The sequence below is a fragment of the Nerophis ophidion genome, linkage group LG19 (genome assembly GCF_033978795.1).
Source record: "Nerophis ophidion isolate RoL-2023_Sa linkage group LG19, RoL_Noph_v1.0, whole genome shotgun sequence".
Classification (NCBI taxonomy): Eukaryota; Metazoa; Chordata; class Actinopteri; order Syngnathiformes; family Syngnathidae; genus Nerophis; species Nerophis ophidion.
The window spans coordinates 28,096,295-28,123,754 of record NC_084629.1 but is presented as its reverse complement, the minus strand read 5'-3'; the positions used below and the strand labels follow the sequence as shown (position 1 = coordinate 28,123,754).

Below are 27,460 nucleotides of genomic sequence, written 5' to 3'. Positions count from 1 at the left end.
GTGTGTAGACAGAAAAGGAGGAACGGACGCATTTTGGCTTAAAAACTAACGATAAAGGTGAAGTTATAACACTGAAACACCCTCAGGAAGAGGTGCTTTATGACATGGCTAGCTAGCTAGCAGCTAACGTCCAGCCGCCGTCGGCAGTGTTTTAGCTACTTCTAAATCACTAATCCTCGCCTCCATAGCGACAAATAAAGTACGTTTCTTACAAGTAACATTGCCACTGCTAAACATGCTTCACTACACACCGTAGAAGAATACAATAGCTAACCACTAATAGCAAGCTAGCACCCATGAAAGTAGACAAATGCCATGGGTGGATCTACACCTAACATCCACTTTAATGATACCAAGTACAATAGCGTATCTAGTTAATACTACTATAATTACATTGGCTTTATTATAAGAAAATGGAAAAGTTTGGGAACAACAGCAACTCAGCCACAAAGTGGTAGGCCACGTACACTGACAGATATTGGGTCAGTGGATGCTGAAGCGCATAGTGCAAAGAGGTCGCTGACTTTCTGCACAGTCAATTGCTACAAAGCTAGAAACTTCATGTGACCTTTCAATTAGCCCACGTACAGTACGCAGAGAGCTTCATGGAATGGGTTTCCTTGGCCGAGGAGCTGCATCCAAGCCATGCATCATCACGTCCAATGCAAAGTGTCAGATGCAGTGGTGTAAAGCACGTCGCCACTGGACTCTAGAGCAGTGAAGATGCGTTTTCTGGAGCGATTTTTCATCTGGCAATCTGATGGACGAGTCTGGGTTTGGAGGTTGCCAGGAGAACGCTACATTTTGGATTGCATTGTGCCCAGTGTGACATTTGGTTGATGAGGAATTATGGTATGGGGTTGTTTTTTTCAGGAGTTGGGCTCTGTCCCTTAGTTCCAGTGAAAGGAACTTTGAATGCTCCAGGATACCAAAAAATGTTGGACAATTCCAGGCTACCCACCTTTTGGGAACAGATTGGAGCGGGCCCCTTCTTCTTCCAACATGACAGTGCATCAGTGCACAAAGCAAGGTCCATAAAGACATGGATGACAGAGTCTGGTGTGGATGAACTTGACTGGCCTGAACCCGATACAACACCGTTGGGATGAATTAGAACGGTGACTGAGAGCCAGGCCTTCTAGACCAACATCAGTGTGTGACCTCACCAATGCGCTTTCGGAAGAATGGTGGAAAATTCTTATAAACACACTCCGCAACCTTGTGGACAGCCTTTCCAGAAGAGTTGAAGTTGTAATAGCTGCAAAAGGTGGACTGACATCATATTGAACCCTATGGGTTAGGAATGGGATAGCACTTCAAGTTCATATGTGAGTCAAGGCAGGTGGCCAAATACTTTTTGCAATATAGTGTATGTTTAATGTACCCTAAGATTTTTTGTTAAAATAAAGCCAATAATGCAATCTTTTGTGGTCGCCTTTATTTACAAAAGTACTGAAAAGTATTGAAAAGTATTGAAACCCATTTTGGGACCAGTACTAAAATATTGATACCAGCGCAAACCTTGTCCCTAGCAGGAGTTTGTCAAAGTAAGACCCTTTTTTTCAAGGAAAAACCAAGATGTCCTATTTTCTGTTAGTTTTTAGGTATGTTTTCTTGAGTAGACGTCTCCTGTGATTTTTGTGTGGATACTGTCGCGTCAGACCAGTCATCCTCTCGGGGAATAAAAGTCACTGGTCAATCCCAAGTTCTTTTGGATGACATATGTGTTGAGTACAAAGGACCATCAAGACATAATAGGAATATTATCAAGTTTTACTGAAGCTTTAGGAGACCAGTCTTACAGTGCGTTAATAGCAGCATCGAGAAGCGGTCTGAAAATCAAACGGAAAGAGACAGCTTATTAAGTGCGAAAACAGCCCCCTCCCGCCCAGAAAGGAATACAGCCTTATTGTTCTAAACAGATAAGGTAAAAGGGAGTACATCATACTCCCAACATTCCAGCGCCTTCTAGGTGAAACAGAGTTTACGAGCGAACCAAAGGAAAAAGCAGAAAGTGTACACATGGAAAAATACTAGCTGCTTTGAACATGACTATTGATAAAGAAATAACTCTTGAATATATATTCATTCTCCACAATACGTGAAACTGTTAGGAGGGGATATTTTTTCCTCATTTTCAAAGTTGAAGCTAGAGAGCCATTTTTGAAATTTTCAGAATCCTCAAAATGTATATAAACTGTCACCATACCTGAAACACCTGCAAAACATGGGGACTTTTTGTGCATGTTAAGGGCCTCAAAAAGGCATCCAAACGTATCAAATAAAAAAATCACAGCAATTTTAATAGGGGCCTGTGCATCTCCCCTAAAAAGTTAGTATGTAATGAGAACAAGTTGAAATGGTCACAATCATACACTTCGTCACTTGATTATAACTTATTTGCATATCTTATTTGGATCGGTTTTAACCTGTTTACAACTATAAAAAATGGCCACAAATGTGTCCAACTCTGTGTTCTAGAATGTGTGAGCGGAAGCCATGTTTTCTGGTCTGTTCCTTCGTGGCTTTGGCAGCCTTGAGAGGCCCCATACTCCTGGTCTTAAACAGACGACTAGCTTTTCATCGGGCAATCTCGCAGGGGAACTCAAGACTGTCAGCCAAAGGATAACGCATACAGAGCCAATAATCACATACGGACAACAAGCTACAGCAGAGATGGGGCTGGACTCCGACCTAGATTAGCAGACAAATAAATTCAGGAAATGGCAGACGTGAAGCCCCTGTCAAAGTACGACAAGCATATGTGAAAGTAATTGCACTCAAAGGACAGCCTAAGCATCCCAAGAATGTCAATGATTAGACATGCACACAATGACTTCAGTCTAGAACAGGGGTCGGGAACCCAAATATACCAAAAATACAAACAAAGATCTGTCTGGACCCGCAAAAAATTAAAAGCCTTATTTATATACGTGTTATAATGAAGGCAACATATGATTTAAGTGTCTATATTAGCCTACTATCAAAGGCTAACGGAAATCTTCATGGACAGAAATGTTGTATTTTAATCATTATTCTACACATTTTTGCAACGTTGGAAAACATTAGTCAAATGGAGGCTTCTCATAGGATGAGATAACTTCTGGAAATGACTGGCTCAGAATGGCCAAAAGTGTATATGTGTGTGTCCAAGTTTAAGGAAACGGCAGGCTGTCTTCTCGTAATGGATTTATCACAATCCTTGCAAGCTGGGTAACGTTTGCTGTGGTCTGGAACAACATGGCACACAAACAACTATCAAAAATGCCGCCGATATTACATACAGATAATGTGTCATGAGACATGCAAACATAAATTAAATACAAAGAGGACATAAGTAATGGGAATTAAATGAGTTCAAATATACCTACAAACGTGGCATAATGATGCAATATGTGCATACAGCGAGCCTAAATAGCAAGTTGGCATGGATTAGCTTGCAGTCATGGATTGGCCAAATATGCTAAAATCAACTGAGCTCACCTTTGTGCATTCACGCACAACATAAAAAGTTTGGTGGACAAAATGAGACAAGAAAATGGCATGAAACACATCTTTCTTTCTGTGGCGGCATCGGAGAAAGTAGTACATATAGACAAACAATGGTGAGTTCAAGGATTGCTGAAGTATGTTAACTACAAACAGCGGGATTTCTAACAAATAAGAAGGTTTGGGTCATGTTTGTCCTCGGAAAGAAACCATAGTAAAACAAAAAATGTGTTTTTTCATATTTTTCCATTTTCACACATCATTGAAAAAGCGCCAGGGAGCAACTAGATGCATCATCTTTGACCAATTTCCCAGTTGCAAACGCCCACACCTGGGGCCTGATCTATTAAGAGCCAAATAAGGTCCAAAATACTAAATTGTGTGTACTATTAATTGGTGGGTTGCAGGTGCTTTACTAAGACTGCGTGGGCAATTGATAACGAAGCAAAGGTGGTGCAGACCTGCCTATTTAAATGAGAATGTTGCGTGTATTATACAGGCTGTCACTACACAGCAGGGGTGTCCAAACTACGGCCTGCGGGCTAATTGCATCTACAATTTGGCCGCGAGTCATATTATATACACATAACAAGCGGTCTGATAGCTACCACATCGTCCCCATCTGGTAGTCAAAGAATGTAACTCAAGTCGGTGACCAATAATAAGCCACCGAAAGTAACTCAAGTCAATGAACATTAGTTATACATCCATTTCAACTCATGCACATCATGTACTTATGTAACCAAATCCAAACAACCTTCTCTAGTCATGATTAGCCTGATTAGCACTCCAACAAGTCAATAACATCAACAAAGCTCACATTTGTGCATTCACACACAGCATAAAACATTTGGTGGACAAAATGAGACAAAGAAGATGTGGCATAAAACATGTCTTTCTGTGGCTGCATCACACAAACTTGTACATGTAAACAAACTACAGTGAGTTCAAAGTCTGCCGAAATTAGTGGAGCAAAAAAAACAACTGATCACTGACCATTAAGGTAAAAGCTTGTACGGTCAAAACAAATTACATGATTAATCCAAGTCTGTACATGTTTAATGGGATCTTTTCGGTGATTAATTACATGATTTAACTCTTTAATTTGCAAGCCTGTGTTAATATACAATATTTTGGTGACTCACCGATTGAAGCTGAGATAGGCGCCAGTGCCCCCCGCGACCCCAAAGGGGAATAAGTGGTAGAAAATGGATGGATGGACTTTATTTACTTTGGTAACTCACTAAAAGTGTGTACAGTCAAAACAAATTGCACCATTAATCTAAGGGTGTATATGATTAATGCGATATTTTGGTGATTAACCACAAAAGTTATTTTTTTTATTTGACACCCTGAATTCCGCACCTTAAATTGGAGTCTTTAATCTCGTTTTATGCAAATATAATGAAAATAAAGTCTGTTCTATTCTATTGTATTCTATTCTATTCTAAAATACAATAGTTAGGTGTCTATTATTATTTATTTGTGACTCACTAAAAGCTTGTATGGTCAAACAAATTGCATGATTAATCTAAGTGTGTACATGATTAATGCGATATTTTTGGTGATTAATCACATAAGTAAATTTATTAATTTGACAGCCGGAGTTAAAATACAACATTTTGGTGACTATTATTATTTATCTTAATGACTCACTAAAAACTTGTACGGTCAGTTGAGCTCATAGGACTAGATAATACAATTCCTCAAATTAATCAGCACTTAGTGTTGAGTGGGGGGTGTGGGCGGTGAGGGGCAAAAGCTTCACTGGGGTCTTCAGGTGGGCACCCTGCTTCATTGGTGTTTCGTTGATAGGCCCACGACACCTCCGGAGGGCTCAACGACAACATCTGGCGTCCCAGGTGTGCCCCCCTCTGCCTTTACCCCTCGATGTCATTTAGAAGCCCAGTATGGGTCCTTTCTCTTGAACCATATCCACCTGCTACTTCGTTCCGCAGCATCCGACAGCGATTTGACAGCCCGCCGGAAGGCCTGACCTCTCAATCCCATTCCTTTCAGGAGCTTGGTTGTGGACGTAGCAACGAAACCTCTGCACCCGACTTCAACGGGTAGCACTCGGGCACGCCAGCCGCGCTGCTCTTCCTCGGCTGCTATGTCCACATACCTCAGTTGTTTGCGCTCATATGCTTCACCAACTGCAGCTTCCCATGGTACAGTTAGTTCAACAATGAACACAATCTTCTGGTAGGTTGACCACAAGACCAGGTCCGGCCTGAAGCTAGTTGTAATGATTTCAGGCGGGAAGATGAGTTTCTGGTCCAAGTCAACCTGCATTTTTCAGTCCCGAGCAGAGTCCAGAAGGGTTGCCTCCACTCTTGCAGATGGTTTTGGTGGTAGTTGTCCTGCTCTTACAAACTGAGTGGTGATTGAGTGACTAGGATTGGGGGCAAGAGGGCTTTGCTGTCATTTCTCCTTTCCTCCAGGGTGATCGCCAGTTGTTTTAAGACCTGGTTGTGCCTCCAGGTGTCGTGGCCTCGAGACAATCTGATTTTGCAGCCAGTGAGGATGTGACTGAGTGTTGCAGGGGTTTGACAGAGTGCACAAGAAAGATCTTCTCCAAACCATTGGTTTAAGTTCTTGGGTGTGGGAAGAACATTGTAGTTGGCTCCGATGATGAAGCTGATTTGGCTCCCTTCCATTTCCCAAAGATCCTTCCATGTGAGCTTACGATGCTCCAGGTTTTCCCAGCTAGTCCACTGTCCCTGTTTGGACTGTGCCAGTGCTGTTGCACATCTGTCTGCCTCCTCTTGTTGTTGAACCTGATCAACCACCAGCTTTCTCCTCTGGGCTGATGTTTCCTTGTGCCATGTGGGTCGACTAGCCCCAAGTCCAAACCCACCTCTTCCGTGCTGCACTTGTCCTACTATGTCTCCATGCCTGAGAGCAGATTTGGCTTGTTTCCCAGCCTCAGATGGGAACAATTTCCTCCTGGTTGACAGTCTGGGAGCAACCGCTCGGATCACCTCATCTTGAGACTCAGTCAGTGTCATGCTCAGCCTCACCTTGGTGCATTTAAACTCCTCCGTGAGGCTAGAGATGGGCAGTTCCAGGGCACCATGACCATATAGGCCAATGTTACTGAGGCACCGTGGAAGGCCAAGCCACTTCTTGATGTATGCACTGACTGTTCTCTCCAGCTTCTCGACTTTGGACATGGGGATCTTGTAGACTGTTAGTGGCCACACGGGGGAGCAATCCAAACTGTAGGCACCACAGTTTCAACTTGCCAGGGAGTAAGGAGGTCTTGTCAATGCGGACAAGGCCTTTGATGGTTTCTTCCCTCAGCTGATTGCTCTGGTCCGAGTCTTTGAGACTTGCGTTGTACAATTGCCCTAGACTCTTGACAGGCAGCTCTGACACCAACGGAATGGGAGTACCCTTGATGTAGAACCTCTGGTCTATGAGTTTCCCCTTGACGATAGATATGCTCCTGGACTTGGTGGGTTTAAACTTCATCCGTGCCCATGTAATGTTGGCATGAAGCTTTCCCAGCAGATGTTTAATGCATGCAACGGTTGAGGTCAAGGTGGTCATGTCGTCCATGAAGGCACGGATGGGAGGTAGACGCTCTCCCCCTCTCAGATGTTCTCCACCCACAACCCATTTGGAAGCTTAAATTATCACTTCCATTGCCATGATGAAGGCTAGAGGGGAGATGGTACATCCAGCGATTATTCCCACTTCCAGATATTGCCATGATGTTGTGTATTCTGTTGTTTTAACACAGAATTGCAGATCACGGAAGTAGTCTTTCACCAGGTTTGTGATGGTATTTGGGATGTGGAAGAAGTTGAAGGCTGTCCAGTTGAGAGAATGAGGGACTGATCCAAAAGCATTGGTTAGGTCTAGGAATAAGACGTGCAGGTCTCTTCCTTCCCTCTTGGCAGATTGGATTTGGTGCCATATCATGCTTGTATGCTCCAAGCATCCTGAGAAACCAGGTATTCGAGCTTTCTGCACAGATGTATCATTAAAGCTGTTTTGCTTCAGGTACATTGTCATCCTTTTAGCAACAATGCTAAAGAAAACTTCCCTTCAACGTTTACCAGGTTGATCTGCCGGAATTGATCGATGTTTAAGGCATCTTTTTGCGTTGATATTAACACTCTCCCAGCTCTGCGCCACACTTTTGGGATGATTTGCTTCATCCACATCACCTTCATCTGCCTCCACAGAAAGCGTAAGACATTTGGGGAATTTTTGTACTGCTTATATGGAACTCCATTTGGTCCTGGAACTGAAACTGCCCTTGATTTCCTCACTGCTTCCTCAACCTCGCTCCACCTTGGGGGACTGTCGTCCAGCTGGTGTTCCGGTTGAGGTATTGGTGGCATGTCTGATGGTATCTCTATCTGTTCAAATATTTGATTGTCTGTGTGAGTGGTTTCCAGATGGTCTTCCAGTTCCCTCTTTGGCACCTTAAGTGACCCACTCTTTTCTTTTGGGAAGAGGCCTTTCACAAATCTGAAAGGCTCCTTGTAGAAGGATGTTCTCGCCAATTCCTTCCTCTTGCGTCGAGTCCTGAGGTTTTCAGCTCTCCGCAATCTTCCCAGGTGTCCCTTCAGGTCTGTTTGGAGGAGGTTAATGCCCACTCTTTCCTCCAATGAGGCTCTCTTCCATTCCTTCCTCAAAACCCTTCTCTCTTTGACCAGTCGCTCGATTTCCTGTTGCCTTCTGGACTTTGGAGGGGTTGTTGATGGCATGTCCTTTTTCCCTGTCACATGTGTTCCGAATCTTTCTGCTCCATAGGAGTAGATCAGATCTCCCATCTTCTCTAATTTCTTCTCCACCGTTCCTTTTGATTCCGTCCAGGATCTTGAACAGGTCTGCATCGATTATTTCCCAATTTTCTGGTCTGTGGCCTTGCGTGTTCTTCTCTAAAGCAGGTTGCAAGTGGCTTGGCTCCACAATCTTTGATGTAGTGCTTGAATTACTTGCAGCCTCTGGGGTATTGATGCTCGATGGACTGTGGGTTAAATCCTGCTGCTGAGCTTCACTTGCCTGACTTGACCTTTCTCTCAAAAGATAGAGATCAATGCAAGGTCCTGGCTTTGTTTTCTTCAAGTACCTTCATCCACCCATGATGTATTTTAAGGCCTCTGATGGATGTTATTTTGGACCAGCCACAGTTGCATACTTGGCGCTCTTGTCCTTCGGCTGATGTTGCTTGTTCTGTGCTGATTATCTGTTTCGTCGTTGTGTTTAATCCAGGGTCATTTGCCAGGTGTTCAGCGGATGAGTCTTCTTCCCCACCCGCTCTCGCAGACTCTAGGGGTATTTTTCTCTTTGGGCGTGTCGTAGCAATGAGGGGTGGCCTTTGTCTACTTATTAAGTGACAGAGCCTGGCATCATGGATAGCTAGTCCATGACAGCCCCGTCAGGGTCTTTCCCTCCTGTCAGCTGTCTTTCCAAGCTGTCGCAAGGTTTTTCCCTAGTTGTCAGCTGCCCTTTCACAGTAGTCACTGGATTTCTCCAGTTTATCAGTTGAGCTCATAGGACTAGATAATACAATCCCTCAGATTAATCAGCATTTACTGTTGAGTGGGGGGCGTGGGGGGTTAGGGGCAAAAGCTTCATTGGGGTCTTCAGGTGGGCACCCTGCTTCATTGGTGTTTCATTGATAGGCCCACGACACCTCCGGAGGGCTCAACGACAACATCTGGCGTCCCAGGTGTGCCCCCCTCTGCCTTTACCCCTCGATGTCATTAAGCAGCCCTGTTTTGGTCCTTTCTCTTGAATCATATCTACCTGCTACTTCATTCAGCAGCATCCGACAGTGATTTGACAGCCCGCAACGAAACCTCTGCACCCGACTTCAACTGGTAGCACTCGGGCACGCCAGCCGCGCTGCTCTGCCTTGGCTGCTATATTCGCATACCTCAGTTGTTTGCGCTCATATGCTTCACCAACTGCAGCTTCCCATGGTACAGTTAGTTCAACAAAGAACACAATCTTCTGGGAGGTTGACCACAAGACCAGGTCCCGCCTGAAGCTAGTTGTAATGATTTCAGGCGGGAAGATGAGTTTCTGGTCCAAGTCAACCTGCATTTTCCAGTCCAGGGCAGAGTCCAGAGGGGTTGCCTCCAGTCTTGCAGATGGTTTTGGTGGCACTTGTCCTGCTCTTACAAACTGAGTGGTAATTGAGTGACTAGGGATTGGGGGAGGGAGGGCTTTGTTGTTATTTCTCCTTTCCTCCTGGGTGATCGCAAGGTGTCTTAAGACCTGGTTGTACCTCCAGGTGTAGCGGCCTTGAGACAAACTGATTTTGCAGCCAGTGAGGATGTGACTGAGTGTTGCAGGGGTTTGATAGAGTGCAAATGAAGGATCTTCTCCAAACGATTGGTTTAAGTTCTTGGGTGTGGGAAGAACATCGTAGGTGGCTCTGATGATGAAGCTGATTTGGCTCCCTTCTATTTCCCAAAGATCAAAACAAATTGCATGATTGATCTAAGTGTGTACATGATTAATGCGATATTTTGGTGATTAATCACATAAGTTAATTCCCTAATTTGACAGCCTGAGTTAATAAACAATATTTTGGTGACTATTATAATTAATTCTAGTGACTCACTAAAAGCTTGTATGGTCAAAACCAATTGCATGAATAATTTAAGTGTGTACATGATTAATGCAATATTTTGGGTGATTAATCACATGAGTTAACTCCTTTATTTGACAGCCTGAGTTAAACAAAATACAATATTTTGGTAAAGTTTATTATTCATTTTAGTGACTCACTAAAAGCTTGTACAGTCAAAACAAATTGCATGATTGATCTAAGTGTGTACATGTTTATGCAATATTTTGGTGATTAATCATATGAACTAACTCTTTAATTTGACAGCCTGAATTAAATTACAATATTTTGGTGACTATTATTATTTATCTTAATAACTCACTAAAAGCTGGTACGGTCAAAACAAATTTCATGACTAATCTATGTGTGTACATGATTAATGTGATATTTTTGGTGATTAATCACATGAGTTTGTAATGCCTGTTAATCTGGGTTTATGTTTAATCATGTTATGTTTTGTTTTTGGACTATTGTTTCCCGTTTTTTGCACTTTCTGGTTTTGTTGGTTTCCATAGTTACTCATTAGTTTCCACCTGGTCTCCAAGTCACGCCCCTGCCCTCAGCCTCACACCTGTTTCTCATCATCATAGTCACTATTTAAGTCATTTGTTTTCTGTTCCTAGGGCTGGGAACTTTGCTTTTGCTTACTGTTTATGCTGTACTACTTGCTGCTTGCTTGTGTACTTGCTTTACCTACCGGACTTTGTATCGAACCCTGATGACCACGCACCTACCTTGCCTTGCCACGCTGATTATTGATTTGACCACGCCACGTAAGCTATTGTCTATATTTATGCTTCTGTGCAAGTTTTTGGTTTGTTTTGTACCATTGATAGTATTTTTTCTTTATTTGTATTTAGTCATGCCATTGTGCTGTTTTGTTTGGAGTTTAGTATAGATTATTATCTGCCACTGAGCGCGCCCTTTGTTTTCCATTTTTGTATTTAGTTGGTAAATAAATTTATCATGTACCTTAATTCACGCCTGGCTCGTCCCAAATTCCCTCTGCATCGAAGAAGCGAAACAAATCCAAGTCGTAGTCCTGACAAAGTTAACTCCTTAATTTGACAGCCTGAGTTAAACTAAGTACTATATTTTGGTGATTATTATTATTCATTTTAGTGATCACTAAAAGCTTGTAAGGTCAAAACAAAATTTGCAATTAATCTAAGTCTGTACATGATAAATGCGATATATTGGTGAATAACCATATGAGTTCACTCTTTAAATTGATAGCCTGAGTTAAAATACAATATTATGGTGACTCACTCTATTCATTTTGGTGACTCACTTTATTCACTTTGGTAAGCCATTAAAAGCTTGTACAGTCAAACCAAATTGCATGATTAATCTAATTGTGTACATGATTCATACAATATTTTTGGTGATTAATCACATGAGTTAACTCCTTAATTTGACAGCCGGAGTTAAAATACAATATCTTAGTGACTAGTATTCTTCATTTTAGTGACTCCTTAAAACAGGGGTCTCAGAGACGCGGCCGGCGGCCCAATTGCGGCCCGCGAGACGTTATTTTGCGGCCTCCACCTTAATATGAAAGTTTAAAGTTAGTGCGGCCCGCAAGTTTTATATGAATGCCGCTTGACAGCATTGTGTTATTTTGGTCTAAAATGGCTCTTTCAACATTTTGGGTTGCCTACCACTGCGTTGGTGGAAAAGCGGCAAATGAGTGAAAGCGACAGAGACGTTGCCAGGGAGACGAGGGTTTTCTTACGAGCCTGGCTGCAGTCACACCGCGATACCCGTCCGTCAGTAACAACAGTCCCCGATAACCTGGACCAATTCAAACGTATTTTGTTTTTTTTATTGTTTAATTTGCGTTGCTTCACACAATGAACACAACATATATTTCTATCTGACGCCGGAAAACACTCCGGGAGCCGTCACTTTTTTGCGCTTCCCGGATATTATCCGCCGACCGCTGTGTTGCTGTAGGGTGAGAAAGCGGAACGACACACATTGCGGTAATTACATTATTCTCCATGCGTCGGCTAAATACAGATATATTCCACAACCCCAAACATGTCTTTTTCAAAGCCTGCAGTGAAGAGAAGAGTTAGTGATGTGCAAGGACAATTCCAGGAAAAGTGGGAGATGCAATATTTCTTTGATGAGCACATGGGCACCCCGACGTGTCTTATTTGCACAGAGAAAGTTGCGGTGCACAAGGAATACAATTTGAAACGTCATTATACAACTAGACATGCTGAGGAGTATGCAAACAATTTTTTAAGAAATCTTTTCTTGCGACCGAGCCTCACCCGGACTGTGCATCCAGTGGCCCCCAGGGGAATTGAGTTTGAGACCCCTGCACTAAAATCTTGTACAGTCAAAACAAATTGCATGATTAATCTAAGTGTGTACATGATTAATGTGATATTTTACTGGTTAATCACAAGAGTTAACTCCTTAGTTTGACAGCCTGAGTTAAAACACAAAATTTCGGTGACTCACTTTAATATGCTCGATGCCAACATGCTAAATTCTCTAATCCGGAGCTGAAAACTCACTCCTGCTACTTTCAGTCCCTTTGCTCAAATGAGTCGTCCTCTGCTAGTGAAACCTGTACAAACAAGAACGGGTGGAATGAGCTGTACATTAGCATCTGTAAAATAACAATACAAAAGTCATAACTGCTTCATATCATTCCTGAGTCATGTGGAACTCGTGGCAGGTTTAGAAAAAAAAAAAGATCATCTGGAAAAAGACGGAGAGAAAAAGACAAGTAAAAACAATCTGCTTCTCATTACAACTGCTGACTGAACTCTGCTTTTTGGCAGTTTTCCCCCTCTCAGAACCTTTTTCCTGCTGCTTTTTCCCTCTCTGCACCTTTCAGTTTGCTTCCCCTTCTCTCTGCAAGTGTCTCCCTGCAGGGCAAATTCCTTCGAGCTACTTTTAACTCCAGGTTACTGTGGGATTTAAACATGCACGCTGAAGTTTGGATGCAGCCCGTGCTCGTGCCGTTGGTTCTAATTCTGCTGTCTCGCGCCCAGGACACATCGTCGCAGTCGGCCGGGTGAGTTTCTGCACGCCTTCAGTCCGTTTTTCATGTTTATTCCGGGCTTGGGGGCCGCAGAATTTGCTGAAGAGTTTTGAACATGCATGCCTTCATTTCTTGACTGTTGCAGGTTTGTGTCTGCAACTTTATTTCTTTTGTTTTAAATCATTTAAAGCTGCAGGCAACTTCACTATGCAAACATAACCATCATAGCTTTTATGCAAAAAATGGTGTTGTATTTTGTGTAATAATACGTAAGAACACCACTATCTATATGCTGCTACAATCACTTTTTGCAGAAAATATGCTTTGTTTTACAAATTCCATGAATTATGCACTGAGCAGACACTACATTAGGTACACCTGCTATCCAGAAAGAGCCAATGCAAGAGGAGAATTGCCTTTAAAAGTCCCCGAGTGTGCAAAAGTGACTTTTTAACGACGTTCTGACAGTTACATGCCATTCCACAGCCTGTTTATCAACACCCATGCACTTGTGGCTGTTGACGTCATGAAGGACCAAGCTCGACACGCCCACCAATTTTTAAAGGAAAAAAGAAAAAAAGAAAAAAGGGCTTTGCTACACATTTTAAAATAACGCTCTGTCACTTATCAGTCAGCTACAGATGGGGCAGCTGTAAGTTTTGATTAATTAGGCTTTTTTGTCCGCAAGTATGCCATTCTAGCATGATGTTGCTGGGTGGATCAAGCGTTAGGGGAAGAGGGAGTAGGGGGGCTTCAATGAGTTTGCAACGCAGTCTGCAAAAAATGACTCTACATAGTAACTAACATTGTGTTTAAGGTTGCAATTGCCACAAAACACATTTAAAGATATTCCAGAGTAGTGTATAAAGAGAGTAGGGCCAACTAAATAACGGGCGCCATGACTGCTACCGAGGATGGTGCCCAGATGCATGCAATTGCTGTTATTTGGAAGTTTTTTTCCTGACAAAGTAAACCAAAATAATGCACCTATATATACCGTATATCCTTGTAATATGCGCCTGTTTTAAATTACTGCCGGTTTAAGCTCGCTCCCCAAATGTATTAGTGAATGCTAACTTTTACAGTCGGGTCAATAACATAACGTAACGAGTGACGCTTACCCTGACATCATTTTCAAAATGGCGAAGGAATATTATTCTGCTCTAACTGTGTGTAAACCAGGGGTCTTGTTCCACAGCCATACAGATCACACTAATGGTTGTGATATAAAACAATTTTAACACTCTTACTAATATGCGCCACACCCTGTGAACCCTAACCAAACAAGAATAACAAACACATTTCTGGAGAACATTGGCTCTGTAACACATTATAAACGCAACATAAGAATTACCCAGAATTCCAATGCATCCATGACTCTTGGCTATATTATACACCCGCTAGCACCGTGCGTCGGTTGAGGTGGGCGGGGATCGGGGCCCATGTGTAATATAGCCAAGAGTCATGGATGCATTGGAATTCTGGATAATTATTATGTTGCGTTTATAATGTGTTACAGAGCCAATGTTCTCCAGAGAGGTGTTTGGTTAGGGTTCACAGAGTGTGGCGCATATTCGTAAGAGTTTTAAAGTTGTTTATATCACAACCATCTGTGTATACGGTTTTGAGACCGGCCGGCACTATAACACGCACCAGACGGAGTAATAAACGGAAAAAAATAAATACACACAATGACCAAAAAACTACGTTTTACTCTCATTTTACAAAAATCTTCATTAACTTCGGAACAACAATGACGGACAAATTGTGAGTTTTCTGTGAAGTATGTCAACTGTGGCGTCTGCTTCCAATGTATTTGTAATCACTGCATGTATCACTCATTGTCTTTTATTAGAAATCATCCCTCTTTCTTGAATAAGTGTACTTTTGTATGTATTTCCCCATGTTTCTGCACAACAACTCAGATATGGTAACACTGGCGAGCAGTTAAGAATATACAGGTAAAGGGATTTTTGGTGCAAAACTTATTTTCCATTATTCATTATTGACATACCATATTTTTCCAACTATATGGCTAACTTAAAATATATTTTCTTTCAAAACTCGACGGTGAGCCTTATAACCTGCGCCTAATGTACGGAATAATTATGGTTTTGCTCACTGACCTTGAAGCAATTTTATTAGGTACATGGTGAAATGACAAGTGTGAGCAGTAGATGGCAGTCACATATAAGAGAAACATGTAGGCTGCAATATCACTCAAGTAATCAACACCAACATTTTATATATTATTTTGAAAATATAGAAAATTACACACGGCGTTAAAAAAAATATCAAAATGTTTTAGTACGACTTTGGGAAGCTATGAAACCGCACCTCTTGATGGATTGCCCTGTGCTTTAACATCGGAGTATTATCATAGTGTGTGTATAGCTTGCGTTTTGTTTCGCCATATTATGCAAAAGCAACTTTTCTTACCTTCTGGTACCTGCTAATGTGTATTTGGGATCTGTATAAATCCTAAAAAATTGCACGCATCCGCCTTTGTAATCCGTGACCACTCCATAGTCGATAAGCTTCTTCTTTTCCTCTATCTTCTATTCATGGGACATTCATCCTCCGCTGTTGCCATTTCTAATATAAAGTAGTGTAACGTTCTTACTTATATCTCTCAGTAAACTCGCCTTAAAAGCGCTAACACGTACCGGTTTAGTGAGTTTACTGTACATTATTCACCCAAGGAACTTTAGTTATTAGAGAGTTACAGTCGGACGTTTTTTCACGGGACACATTTTCGGCGGATGAGGAGATGCTGCTCCGTTATTGATTGAAGTAAAGTTTGAATGTCATTAAAAAGAGATAGCGCCATCTTTTGACACTTTTCCATTCTTGTCCTTGCACGCTACCCCGCTACAACAAAGATGACGGGGAGACGACGCTGTCGAAGTTGAGCCACGTAAATAAGCCCGCCCACAAAACGGCGCAGCATGAAGCGACTGTCAGAAAGCTGCTTGAAGATGATCTGTAAAACATCATCCCTGCAACATTTTGACCAAAGAACCACCATTACATATTATGTAGACCACAAGGAAGTGTTTTATATGTAGAAAAAAATTAAAACAATATAACTCCTTTAATGCGCTTTATAATCCGTTGCGTCTTATATATGAAAAAAGATCAAAAATAGACCTAATAGACCTAATCCGGTGCACCCTATGGTCCGGAAAATACGTTGTTTCTTGTCACTTTATGTTGTATATTTTGTATGAGATTGTCAGGTCACTTTCTTATCTATTATTACACCCCAAATCTGGTTACTTTTATTCTTTCAGTGTTTGTCTATTTGTATTTGTGTTTGACTTTGTCTTCTGTTTTTAGCAAGTAACATTATTTTCATTTTACTGAGATTCAAAAATAGTTTGTTTTTGTTAAACCATCTTTTAATATACAAACCCCGTTTCCATATGAGTTGGGAAATTGTGTTAGATTTACATCCAACACAATTTTATATACATTTTATATAGATAAAATATAAATGGAATACAATGATTTGCTAATTATTTTCAACCCATATTCAGTTGAATATGCTACAAAAACAACGTATTTGATGTTCAAACTGATAAACATTTTTTTGTTTGCAAATAATCATTAACATTAGAATTTGACACCAGCAACACGCGAAAAAGAATTTGGGAAAAGTGGCAAAAAATACTGATAAAGTTGAGGACTGTTCATCAAACACTTATTTGGAACATCCCACAGGTGTGCAGGCTGATTGGGAGCAGTTGGGTGCCATGATTGGTTATAAAACCAGCTTCTATGAAATGCTAAGTAATTCACAAACAAGGATGGGGTGAGGGTCACCACTTTGTAAGCAAATTGTCGAACAATTTTAGAACAACATTTCTCAACGAGCTATTGCAAGGAATTTAGGGATTTTACCATCTACAGTCCTAACATCATCAAAAGGTTCAGAGAATCTGGAGAAATCACTGCACGTAAGTGATGATATTACGGAACTTTGATCCTTCAGGTGGTACTGCACCAAAAAACAACATAAGTTGGTAAAGGATATCACCACACAGGCTCAGGAACACTTCATAAAACCACTGTCAGTAACTACAGTTGGTCGCTACATCTGTAAGTGCAAGTTAAAACTCTACTATGCGAAACAAAACCCATTTATCAACAACACCCAGAAACACCGCCGGCTTCGCTGGGCCTGAGCTCATTTATGAGTGACTTATGCAAAGTGGAAAAGTGTTCTGTGGTCTGACAAGTCCACATTTCAAATTATATTTGGAAACTATGGATATGGTGTCCTCCGGAACAAAGAGAAAACTAACCATCCGGATTGTTATAGGCGCAAAGTTCGAAAGCCAGCATCTGTGATGGTATGGGGGCGTATTAGTGCCCAAGGTATGGCTAACTTACACATCTGTGAAGGCACCATTAATGCTGAATGGTCCATACAGGTTTTGGAGCAACATATGTTGTCATCCAAGCAACGTTATCATGGACAACCCTGTTTATTACAGCAAGACAATGCCAAGCCAAGTGTTACAACAGCGTGGCTTCGTAGTAAAAGAGTGTGAGTACTTTCCTGGCCTGCCTGTAGTCCAGACCTGTCTGCCATTGAAAATGTGTGGCGCATTATGAAGCGTAAAATACGACAGCGGAGACCCCGGACTGTTGAACGACTGAAGTTCTACATAAAACAAGAATGGGAAAGAATACCACTTTCAAAGCTTCAACAATTAGTTTCCTCAGTTCCCAAACGTTTATTGAGCGTTGTTAAAAGAAAAGGTGATGTAACAGTGGTGAACATGCCCTTTCCCAACTACTTTGGCACGTGTTGCAGCCATGAAATTCAAAGTAAATTATTATTTGCAAAAAGACATAAAGTTTATGAGTTTGAACATCAAATATCTTGTCTTTGTAGTGCATTCAATTGAATATGGGTTGAAAAGGATTTGCAAATCATTGTAATTCCGTTTATATTTACATCTAACACAATTTCCCAACGCATATGGAAACGGGGTTTGTATTAAATTATTCAGTTATTTGTATTCGCTTCTGTGTGTTCTCTCCTGAACAAAACTGAGACATTGTGTCGTGTTCACCTGGCACAAGACTCTGTAATCAAGTGGCTCTCCGGGTTGTTCGCAAAACCTGCACTTCCCAAACTCGTCTTTTTTCCGGGTTGTGGGGAAAGCGATGTAAAAACTGGGCATTTTTACACGTGGAGAAGCTAACGAGGAGGCGGCGCAAACACATAGCATCAGCTCTGAGTTAGTAGCAGTCATGGCGCCCTGTAGTGTGACCAATCATTAAATAGACCGCCTGAAGGTGAGATGGTCAAACTCACTTTATACACGACTTGGAGACATTTAACAGTCTACGTTCTATGGCAGCTACAGTGGATAATGCACCTTCTCCCCCAATTTGTCAAGTTTCATGTGTCGGGTAAACCACAACGAATCCTCTTCCCACTGTAAAATGAGAGTGTAATGTTAGCACTTTAACACACGTAGCCATGCGTCCACGCTTTCATTTTCCACATTTGTGTCTCATATATAAAGTAAAAAGTATAAAGTAAAGTACAAATGATAGTCACACACACACACTAGAGCAGGGGCGCTCACACTTTTTCTGTAGGTGAGCTACTTTTCAATTGACCAAGTCGAGGAGATCTACCTCATTCCTATTTATAATTTATATTTATTTATGTATGAAAGAGACATTTTTGTTAACAAGTTAATGGTATTTAATGATAATACAAGCATGTTTAGCACACATAGATTCCTTTCGTTCATGAAGACAAGAATATAAGTTGGTGTATTTGAGTCTGATGACTTGCATTGATTGGAATCAGACAGTGGTGCTGATAACATCCGTATTTTCAAATGGAGGATAAAGAAAGTCCTCCTCTCTGTCCAATACCACATGAAAGTGGTTGGATTTGGCATCTCATTTGTCCAACTTGCATACTCGTTTTTAAACACTTTGTTATGAGAGTAGCATATGTGTGTGGCCCTTTAATGTCTGGCAGCAGGTGAGTGACGTCAGTGAGAGTGCGAGTGGGCAAGCAAGTGAGAAAGCGGTCGCTGAGGGCGAGGGAGAAATACATTGGCATCAAACTCCGTAGCTTGCTAGCTTGTGCACGCTAGCTTTCTGAGACTCTTATTTTGTTAGCACAGGCAGGATGAAACAGGTCTTTTATGGTGAAGACAGGAACTGTGCAGTCGGTCTTTAGAGTTTTGACAGTAGGTACGGAGTCTCTAGAAATAAAATGTGTTTCTCTGCGTCCGCCCTGTTAGTGATTTTTTTCTTAAATATGAGCTCGCAGCAGCCAGCGTCATCTCACAAGATCCTCGGGTGCCGAGAATGTCAAACATCTGACGAAAGTGAAGTCTTGCTATGATTGATGATTGCTCATTTTTATGTATATTTTTTAATGCCTGGCTTGAGATCGACTGACACACCCTCCGAGATCGACCAGTCGATCGCGATCGACGTAATGCCCACTCCTGCACTAGATGTAGTGAAATTATTCCTTGCATTTCACCCATCACCCTTGATCACCCCATGTGAGGTGAGGGGAGCAGTGGGCAGCAGCGGTGGCCACGTCCAGAAATCATTTTTGGTGATTTAACCCCCAATTCCAACCCTTGATGCTGAGTGCCTAGCAGGGAGGTAGTGGGTCCTATTTTTATAGACTTTGGTATGTATCTGGTCTATTACGTGCCGAATCACAGTGTCTTATCTAAAACGTTGATAAAATGCACAATGGACGAACACGGGGCGGCGTGGCTCCGATGGAAGAGTGGTGTTCCTGGTTTAAATCCAGCCTCCACCCTCCTAGTCGCTGTCGTTGTGCCCTTGGTCACCCACACAGGTATACATGTCGCAGATAAAGGGTTTCTCAATGTAAAGCGCTTTGAGTCACTTGAGAAAAAGTGCTATATAAATACAGTATAAGTCACTTTGACAGTTAATTAGCTTTAAAGCTGCAGACGCACAAAATGGACTTATTAAAGTGGCTTTTCTACATCAAGGCTCAAAACGAGACCTCCATATGCAGTTGTTGAAAAATAATATGTCTCTGATTTACAATACTCTGTTTTGACTTTGCCTTTTTACAGTTCTTGTGTTGGCGCGCATTGGGCAATTATGTTGATTATTTATTGGCAAACCCACACTTGCATTAATATTAGCATACCGTTTTAAAATTATAATTTTTTTTTTTTTTTGGTAAACAGACCATAACAATGTGAGAGCTGGAGTGGGTGGGAGTCAGTCATCCATCCATTCATCAAAGTTAAAAAAGCAAGTGTACGGAGGTGTAGTCTTGGCAACTGAAGTAGAACAAACACCATTATTACAAGATTTGACGCCGGTGACACGCACAGCCTACTCTGAAAGGTTGGATTGGAAAAAAATACTCAATCCAAAGAGCCAGTTTGCTCTTTAATACGAGACATTTTTGGACGATTGCTTTCCTCCTTCTGTTTAAAACGGCATGCGCGTCGTAATAAAAACACGCTTGGGCGAGTTTAGGGTGGAAGAACTCGACTCAGAGCCTTAATGTCACCAGTGTAGTTGGTTCACACCTGAAAATTGAAAATATCTCTCAAACAAATATACACCAGGAGACTGGAGTAGCACCATTTAAGGGGGGCAGGCGGGGGCTGAGGGTTTTTGTTTTATGAACGGAAGTGGGGGGGGGGGGGGGGGGGGGGTCCATGGCCTCACTAGTTAAGGGCCGGCTAGCGGGGTAATGATTTATAACCCCTAAAGTGGGCATGACCTAAACCGAAAACACGAACTATACATCATTTTAATTTTGAAGTTTCTTTCAAGCCACTCGCCATTTCGGTTGTAGTCCGTATCGATTTATGACCCCTACAAGAGTATTACAGTTTGTTATTTTGGCTTGTATTAGAACCATCTTGTGCAGAGTCCATTACTGTAACTTTAAACATGTTAGTGTTACCATGAATTAATTAACGTGGACAAGTTGAACATTTTATTCGGGTGTGGTAACCTCAGCCTTCCCGGTAAGGTCTATTCAGGTGTACTGGAGAGGAGGCTACGCCAGATAGTTGATCCTCAGATTCAGGAGGAACAGTGTGATTTTCTTCCTGATCGTGGAACTGTGCACCAGTTCTATACTTGCGGCAGGGTCCTTGAGGGCGCATGGAAGTTTGCCTAACCTGTCTACATGTGCTTTGTGGACATTCGACCGTGTCCCTCGGGAAGTCCTGTGGGGAGTGCTCAGAGAGTATGGGGTATCAGACTGTCTGATGGTGGTGGTCCGCTCCCTGTACGATCAGTGTCAGAGCTTGGTCCACATTGCCGGTAAGTCGGACACGTTTCCAGTGTCACCGATTCTGTTCATAACTTTTATGGACAGAATTTTTAGGCGCAGTCAGGGCGTTGAGGGAATCCGGTTTGGTGACTGCAGGATTAGGTCTCTGCTTTTTGCAGATGATGTGGTCCTGATGGCTTCATCTGGCCAGGATCTTCAGCTCTCACTGGATCGGTTCGCAGCCGGGTGTGAACCGACTGGGATGAAAATCAGTACCTCCACCTCCGAGTCCATGGTTCTTGCCCGGAAAAGGGTGGAGGGCCATTTCCGGGTTGGGGAGGAGATCTTGCCCCAAGTGGAGGAGTTCAAGTACCTCGGAGTCTTGTTCACGAGTGAGGGAAGAGTGGATAGTTAGATTGACAGGCGGATTGGTGCGGCGTCTTCAGTAATGCGGACGTTGTACCGATCTGTTGTGGTGAAGAAGGAGCTCAACCCGAAGGCAAAGCTCTCAATTTAACGGTCGATCTACGTTCCCATCCTCACCTACGGTCAAGATCTTTGCGTTATGACCGAAAGGGCAAGATCACGGGTACAAGCGTCCGAAATGAGTTTCCTCCGCCAGGTGCCAGGGCTCTCCCTTAGAGATAGGGTGAGAAGCTCTGCCATCCCTGTTTAGGGCACGTCCGATCAATAGGAGGCCACGGGGAAGACCCAGGACTATGTCTCCCGGCTGGCCTGGGAACGCCTCGGGATCCCCCGGGGAGAGCTGGACGAAATGGCTGGGGAGAGGAAGATCTGGGCTTCCCTGCTTAAGCTGCTGCCCACGCGACCCGACCTCGGATAAGCGGAAGAAGATGGATGGATGGATAGACCATTTAGTGGTCAATTGTACGAAATATGTACTGTACTGTGCAATCAACTAATACAAGTTTCAATCAATCAATCAATTTCTCCTAGGAGACTGTCCAAGTGCATGATGAATCAATATTTCATGATGACATGTACATACCGACAGTCATCATCACAGAGAGCTAACAAAATGTTTGTTCTTATGGATTAGTTATGGTTATGTTCCCCTAACTGGGATTGCCTTTGACATGACCTTATGACACCGTCATGGTGACCAAATCGCATACGATAAGCTTCCGGAACAGAATCATAGCGACCACGTTTCTGCCGTAGCAAAAACTCTTGTCTTTAACACGGGTCACATGACGGATATGATCTATACTCCATGTTTCCGGTTTATGTCATTCAGGGGTCATAAATCATTCCCCTGCTAGTCCTCCCTTAACTAGTTAGGCCATGGAAGCCACGCCCACTCCCTGGGGGGGTCATACCCCCACCTCACTTCCGGTCATAAAACAATAACCCTCAGCCCCCGCTCACCCTCCTTAAATGGTGCTATTCCATTCTTCTTGCACCGTAACAGTAACAGTCGCCAGGTGGGCTACCATATAGAAGTGTCTGAAAATAAACAGGTGTTAAAGGCTAAGGCCCTCTGTTTTTTAGAGCAGTGGTGTTCAAGCGGCACAGTTCAACATTGGGAGACAAATCATTTTGCAGCAAATTCCTAAAAGACAAGAGTGCTCCTGTTGTAAAGAGGACTTGGACCACTATAAACACATGTTAACCTTGCGAGCAAACATGGACTGCTGAGGTCCAAACTTGTGATTTACATAACTGAGAATTTCCTCAGCGCATCCCTTTAAGTCCTCTTCTTTTTGGCAGTTATACATATTGTTCTTAATGTGATTTATGTAACTTAGGTGTTGCCGAAGCTGGTTGACTTCAGATGCAGTCAGTAGTCATTTGTTCAAATACTTTAATTATACATACCAAAGACTATAAAAATGGGACCCATTTCCTCCCTGCTTGGCACACAGCATCAAGAGTTGGAATTGGGGGTTAAATCACCAAAAATGATTCCCGGGCGCGGCCAACGCTGTTGCTCATTGCTCCCCTCACCTCCCAGGGGGTGACCAAGGGTGATGGGTCAAATGCAGAGAATAACTTCACCCCATGTAGTATGTGTGTGACAATCTTTAGTAATTTAACTTTAACTTTAACTTACTAGTGGTGTTTCTCAAGGTTGCGTCTCAGGTCCTTTTTTTTTTTTTTGTTATCTGGTGGCCCGCAGGTTAGTTTAAAAAAAAACAACTTGTGAGACACTCACATTTTTGCAGCAGATTTCTCAAAACTCTAGGGTGCTGTCTTAGAGATGATCTTTGGCTCGCTTTTTTGAGGAGAGTCCTTCAAAACACCAGAGCGCTCCTGTGACAAAATATATAGACCAAAATAAAAATGTGTTCTGTAAAGGATGCTGGTTCTCCGAAATACACACACACACACACACACGCACGCACACACACACGTATATGTATATACAAACACACATATACTGTACACATACATACATACATATATATACATATATATATATATATATATATATATATATATATATATATATATACATATATATATACATATATACATACATATATACATATATATATACATATATACATACATATATACATATATACATACATATATATATATATATATATATATACATATATACATACATATATATATACATATATACATATATATATATACATTTATACATACATATATATATATGTATTTATACATACATATATATATACATACATATATATATATATATATATATATATATATATATATATATATATATATATATATATATATATATACAGTACAGGCCGAAAGTTTGGACACACATTTCATTTCAATGAGTTTCCTTTATTTTCATAACTATTTACATTGCAGCTTTCAGGTGACTACCTCTTGAAGCTCATGGAGAGAATGCCAGAAGTGTACAAAAAAGTAATCAGTGCAATGGGTGGCTATTTTGAAGAAACTTAAAATATAAAACATGTTTTCAGTTATTTCACCTTTTTTTGTTAAGCTCATAACTCCACATTTGTTCATTCATAGTTTTGTTTTAGTTATATGACAATATATAATGTAAATAGTCATGAAAATAAAGAAAATGTATTGAATGAGTAGGTGTGTCCAAACTTTTGGCCTCTACTGTATACATATATATGTATATATGTACAAACCCTGTTTTCAAATGAGTTGGGAAATTGTGTTAGATGTAAATATAAACGGAATAAAATGATTTGCAAATCCTTTTCAACCCATATTCAGTTGAATGCACTACAAAGACAAGATATTTGATGTTCAAACTCATAAACTTTATTTTTTTTTTTGCAAATAATAATTAACTTAGAATTTCATGGCTGCAACACGTGCCAAAGTAGTTGGGAAAGGGCATGTTCACCACTGTGTTACATCACCTTTTCTTTTAACAACACTCAATAAACACTTGGGAACTGAGGAAACTAATTGTTGAAGCTTTGAAAGTGGAATTCTTTCCCATCCTTGTTTTATGTAGAGCTTCAGTCGCTCAACAGTCCGGGATCTCCGCTGTCGTATTTTACGCTTCATATTGCGCCACACATTTTCAGGTCTGGACTGCAGGCGGGCCAGGAAAGTACCCACACTCTTTTTTTACGAAGCCACGCTGTTGTAACACTTGTCTTGCTGAAATAAGCAGTGACGTCCATGATAACCTTGCTTGGATGACAACATATGTTGCTCTAAAACCTGTATGGACCTTTCAGCATTAATGGTGCCTTCACAGATGTGTAAGTTACCCATGCCTTGGGCACTAATACAGCCCCATACCATCACAGATGCTGGCTTTTGAACTTTGTGCCTATAACAATCCGAATGGTTATTTTCCTCTTTGATCTGGAGGACACTACGTCCTTTGTTTCCAAATATAATTTGAAATGTGGACTCGTCAGACCACAGAACACCTTTCCACTTTGCATCAGTCCATCTTAGATGAGCTCGGGCCCAGCCAAGCCGGCGGCGTTTCAGGATATTGTTGATAAATGGGTTTGGCTTCGCATAGTAGAGTTTTAACTTGCACTTACAGATGTAGCGTCCAACTGCAGTTACTGATAGTGGTTTTATGAAGTGTTCCTGAGCCCATGTGGTGATATCCTTTACACAATGATGTTCGTTTTTGATGCAGTACTGCCTGAGGGATCAAAAGTCCGTAATATCATCGCTTACGTGCAGTGATTTCTCCAGATTCTCTGAACTTTTTGATGATTTCACGGACCGTAGATGGTAAAATCCCTAAATTCCTTGCAATAGCTCGTTGAAAAATGTTGTTCTAAAACTCTTCGACAATTTGCTTACAAAGTGGTGACCCTCAGCCCATCCTTGTTTATGAATTACTTAGCATTTCATGGAAGCTGCTTTTATACCCAATCATGGCACCCACCTGTTTCCAATTAGCCTGCACATCTGCGGGATGTTCCATTTAAGTGTTTGATGAGCATTCCTCAACTTTATCAGTATTCATTGCCAACTTTCCCAACTTTTTTGTCACGTGTTGCTGGCATCAAACTCTAAACTTAATGATTTATTGCCCCCCAAATTTTTTTTTATCAGTTTGAACATCAAATATCTTGTCTTTGTAGCATATTCAACTGAATATGGGTTGAAAATGATTTGCAAATCATTGTATTTCGTTTATATTTACATCTAACACAATTTCCCAACTCATATGGAAACGGGGTTTGTATATCAGTATACACACATATACTTGGAGAGCCAAGTGTTTATGAGGTGGTACTTGATGAAACAAGTTTGAGAACCACTGGTTTAAAGATCCATCCATCCATCCTTTTTCTACCGCTTGTCCCGTTCAGGGTCGCGGGGGGTGCTGGTGCCTATCTCAGCTGCATTTGGGTGGAAGGCGGCGTACACCCTGGACAAGTTTATATTTATTTATTTATGAATATATATGCAGATGTAAACACAAAATAAGAATGATAGTGAAGGGAGAAGTCCGGCCCCATGGTTCTTAGCTTTCTGGAAACGTGGCTCCTAAAACAATTTAGTTAAATATCTTTCCACCAGGGCAGCACGGTGGTAAAAGGGGTTAGTGTGTCTGCCTCACAATATGAAGGTCCTGGGTTCGATCCCGCACTCGGGATCTTTCTGTGTGGAGTTTGCATGTTCTCCCCGTGACTGCTTGGGTTCCCTCCGGGTACTCCGGCTTCCTCCCACTTCCAAACTGCGTGGGTTTCCTCCGGGTACTCCGGCTTCCTCCCACTTCCAAAGACATGCACCTGGGGATAGGTTGATTGGCAACACTAAATGTTCCCGAGTGTGTGAATGTTATCTGTCTATCTGTGTTGGCCCTGCGATCAGGTGGCGACTTGTCCAGGGTGTACCCCGCCTTCCGCCCGAATGCAGCTGAGATAGGTTCCATCACCCCCCGCCACCCCGAAGGGGACAAGCGGTAGAAAATGGATGGATGGATGGATCTTTAAACCAGTGGTTCTCAAACTTGTTTCATCAAGTACCACCTCATAAAAACTTGGCTCTCCAAGTACCATCATAATGACCAGCATTAAAATACAATAGCATAATAGGCCTAAGTATTCATTAAAAACAAGTCAACATCATATTTTTGTTCACTGTAACATTACACACAATTTGAACAGTAACACTGTGTTTGAATATCCAATGCAGTGATTCTCCACTAGATGGAGCCAGCGTACGCACCACAGTTTAAAAATGCCTGCTTTAAACAATTTGAAGTGTGTTGTTGCTGTTGTGGTTGAACTTTAATCCCCGTGCGGGATTAAAGTTGATCTTCCGTGGCGAAAGCCGACCAATGCAGACGTGTGCTACCTTTTTTCCAATCAAGCAGAGTGTAGGATTATGTTCATTTGTAGTCTCGGACCACTCGATCCTGGGTAGTTGGCTCAGATTGCTGACTTTCCCACAGATGCACTCCAACATCTTGTTCAGTGCTCTGAAAACTTTGACTTCCCGTAGATCCAAAATGAGCCATAGATGTGCATACAGTTTTTTTTTCCATTTGCTTACACTCAATTTAACTAACAGTGTGTCTTTTTTTAAAAGGATTGACACACTTTTCCAAACACAAAGTTACATTTTCTTAATTCCTAGATTACTTGCAAAGTGACACACTAATTTGGTCCAAACATAT

General features: G+C 41.8%; 1 protein-coding gene across 1 annotated transcript in view; it reads left to right on the top strand.

Moving 5' to 3' along the window:
- The first annotated feature begins 12,835 nt into the window (after positions 1-12,835).
- itgbl1 (integrin, beta-like 1) overlaps positions 12,836-27,460 on the top strand; it is an 89,437-nt gene continuing 74,812 nt past the window's right edge. Inside the window, exon 1 of the mRNA XM_061879745.1 lies at positions 12,836-13,124. Coding sequence (XP_061735729.1) covers positions 13,033-13,124 — 92 coding nt within the window. The 5' untranslated portion in view covers positions 12,836-13,032. The remainder of the gene's footprint in view (positions 13,125-27,460) is intronic.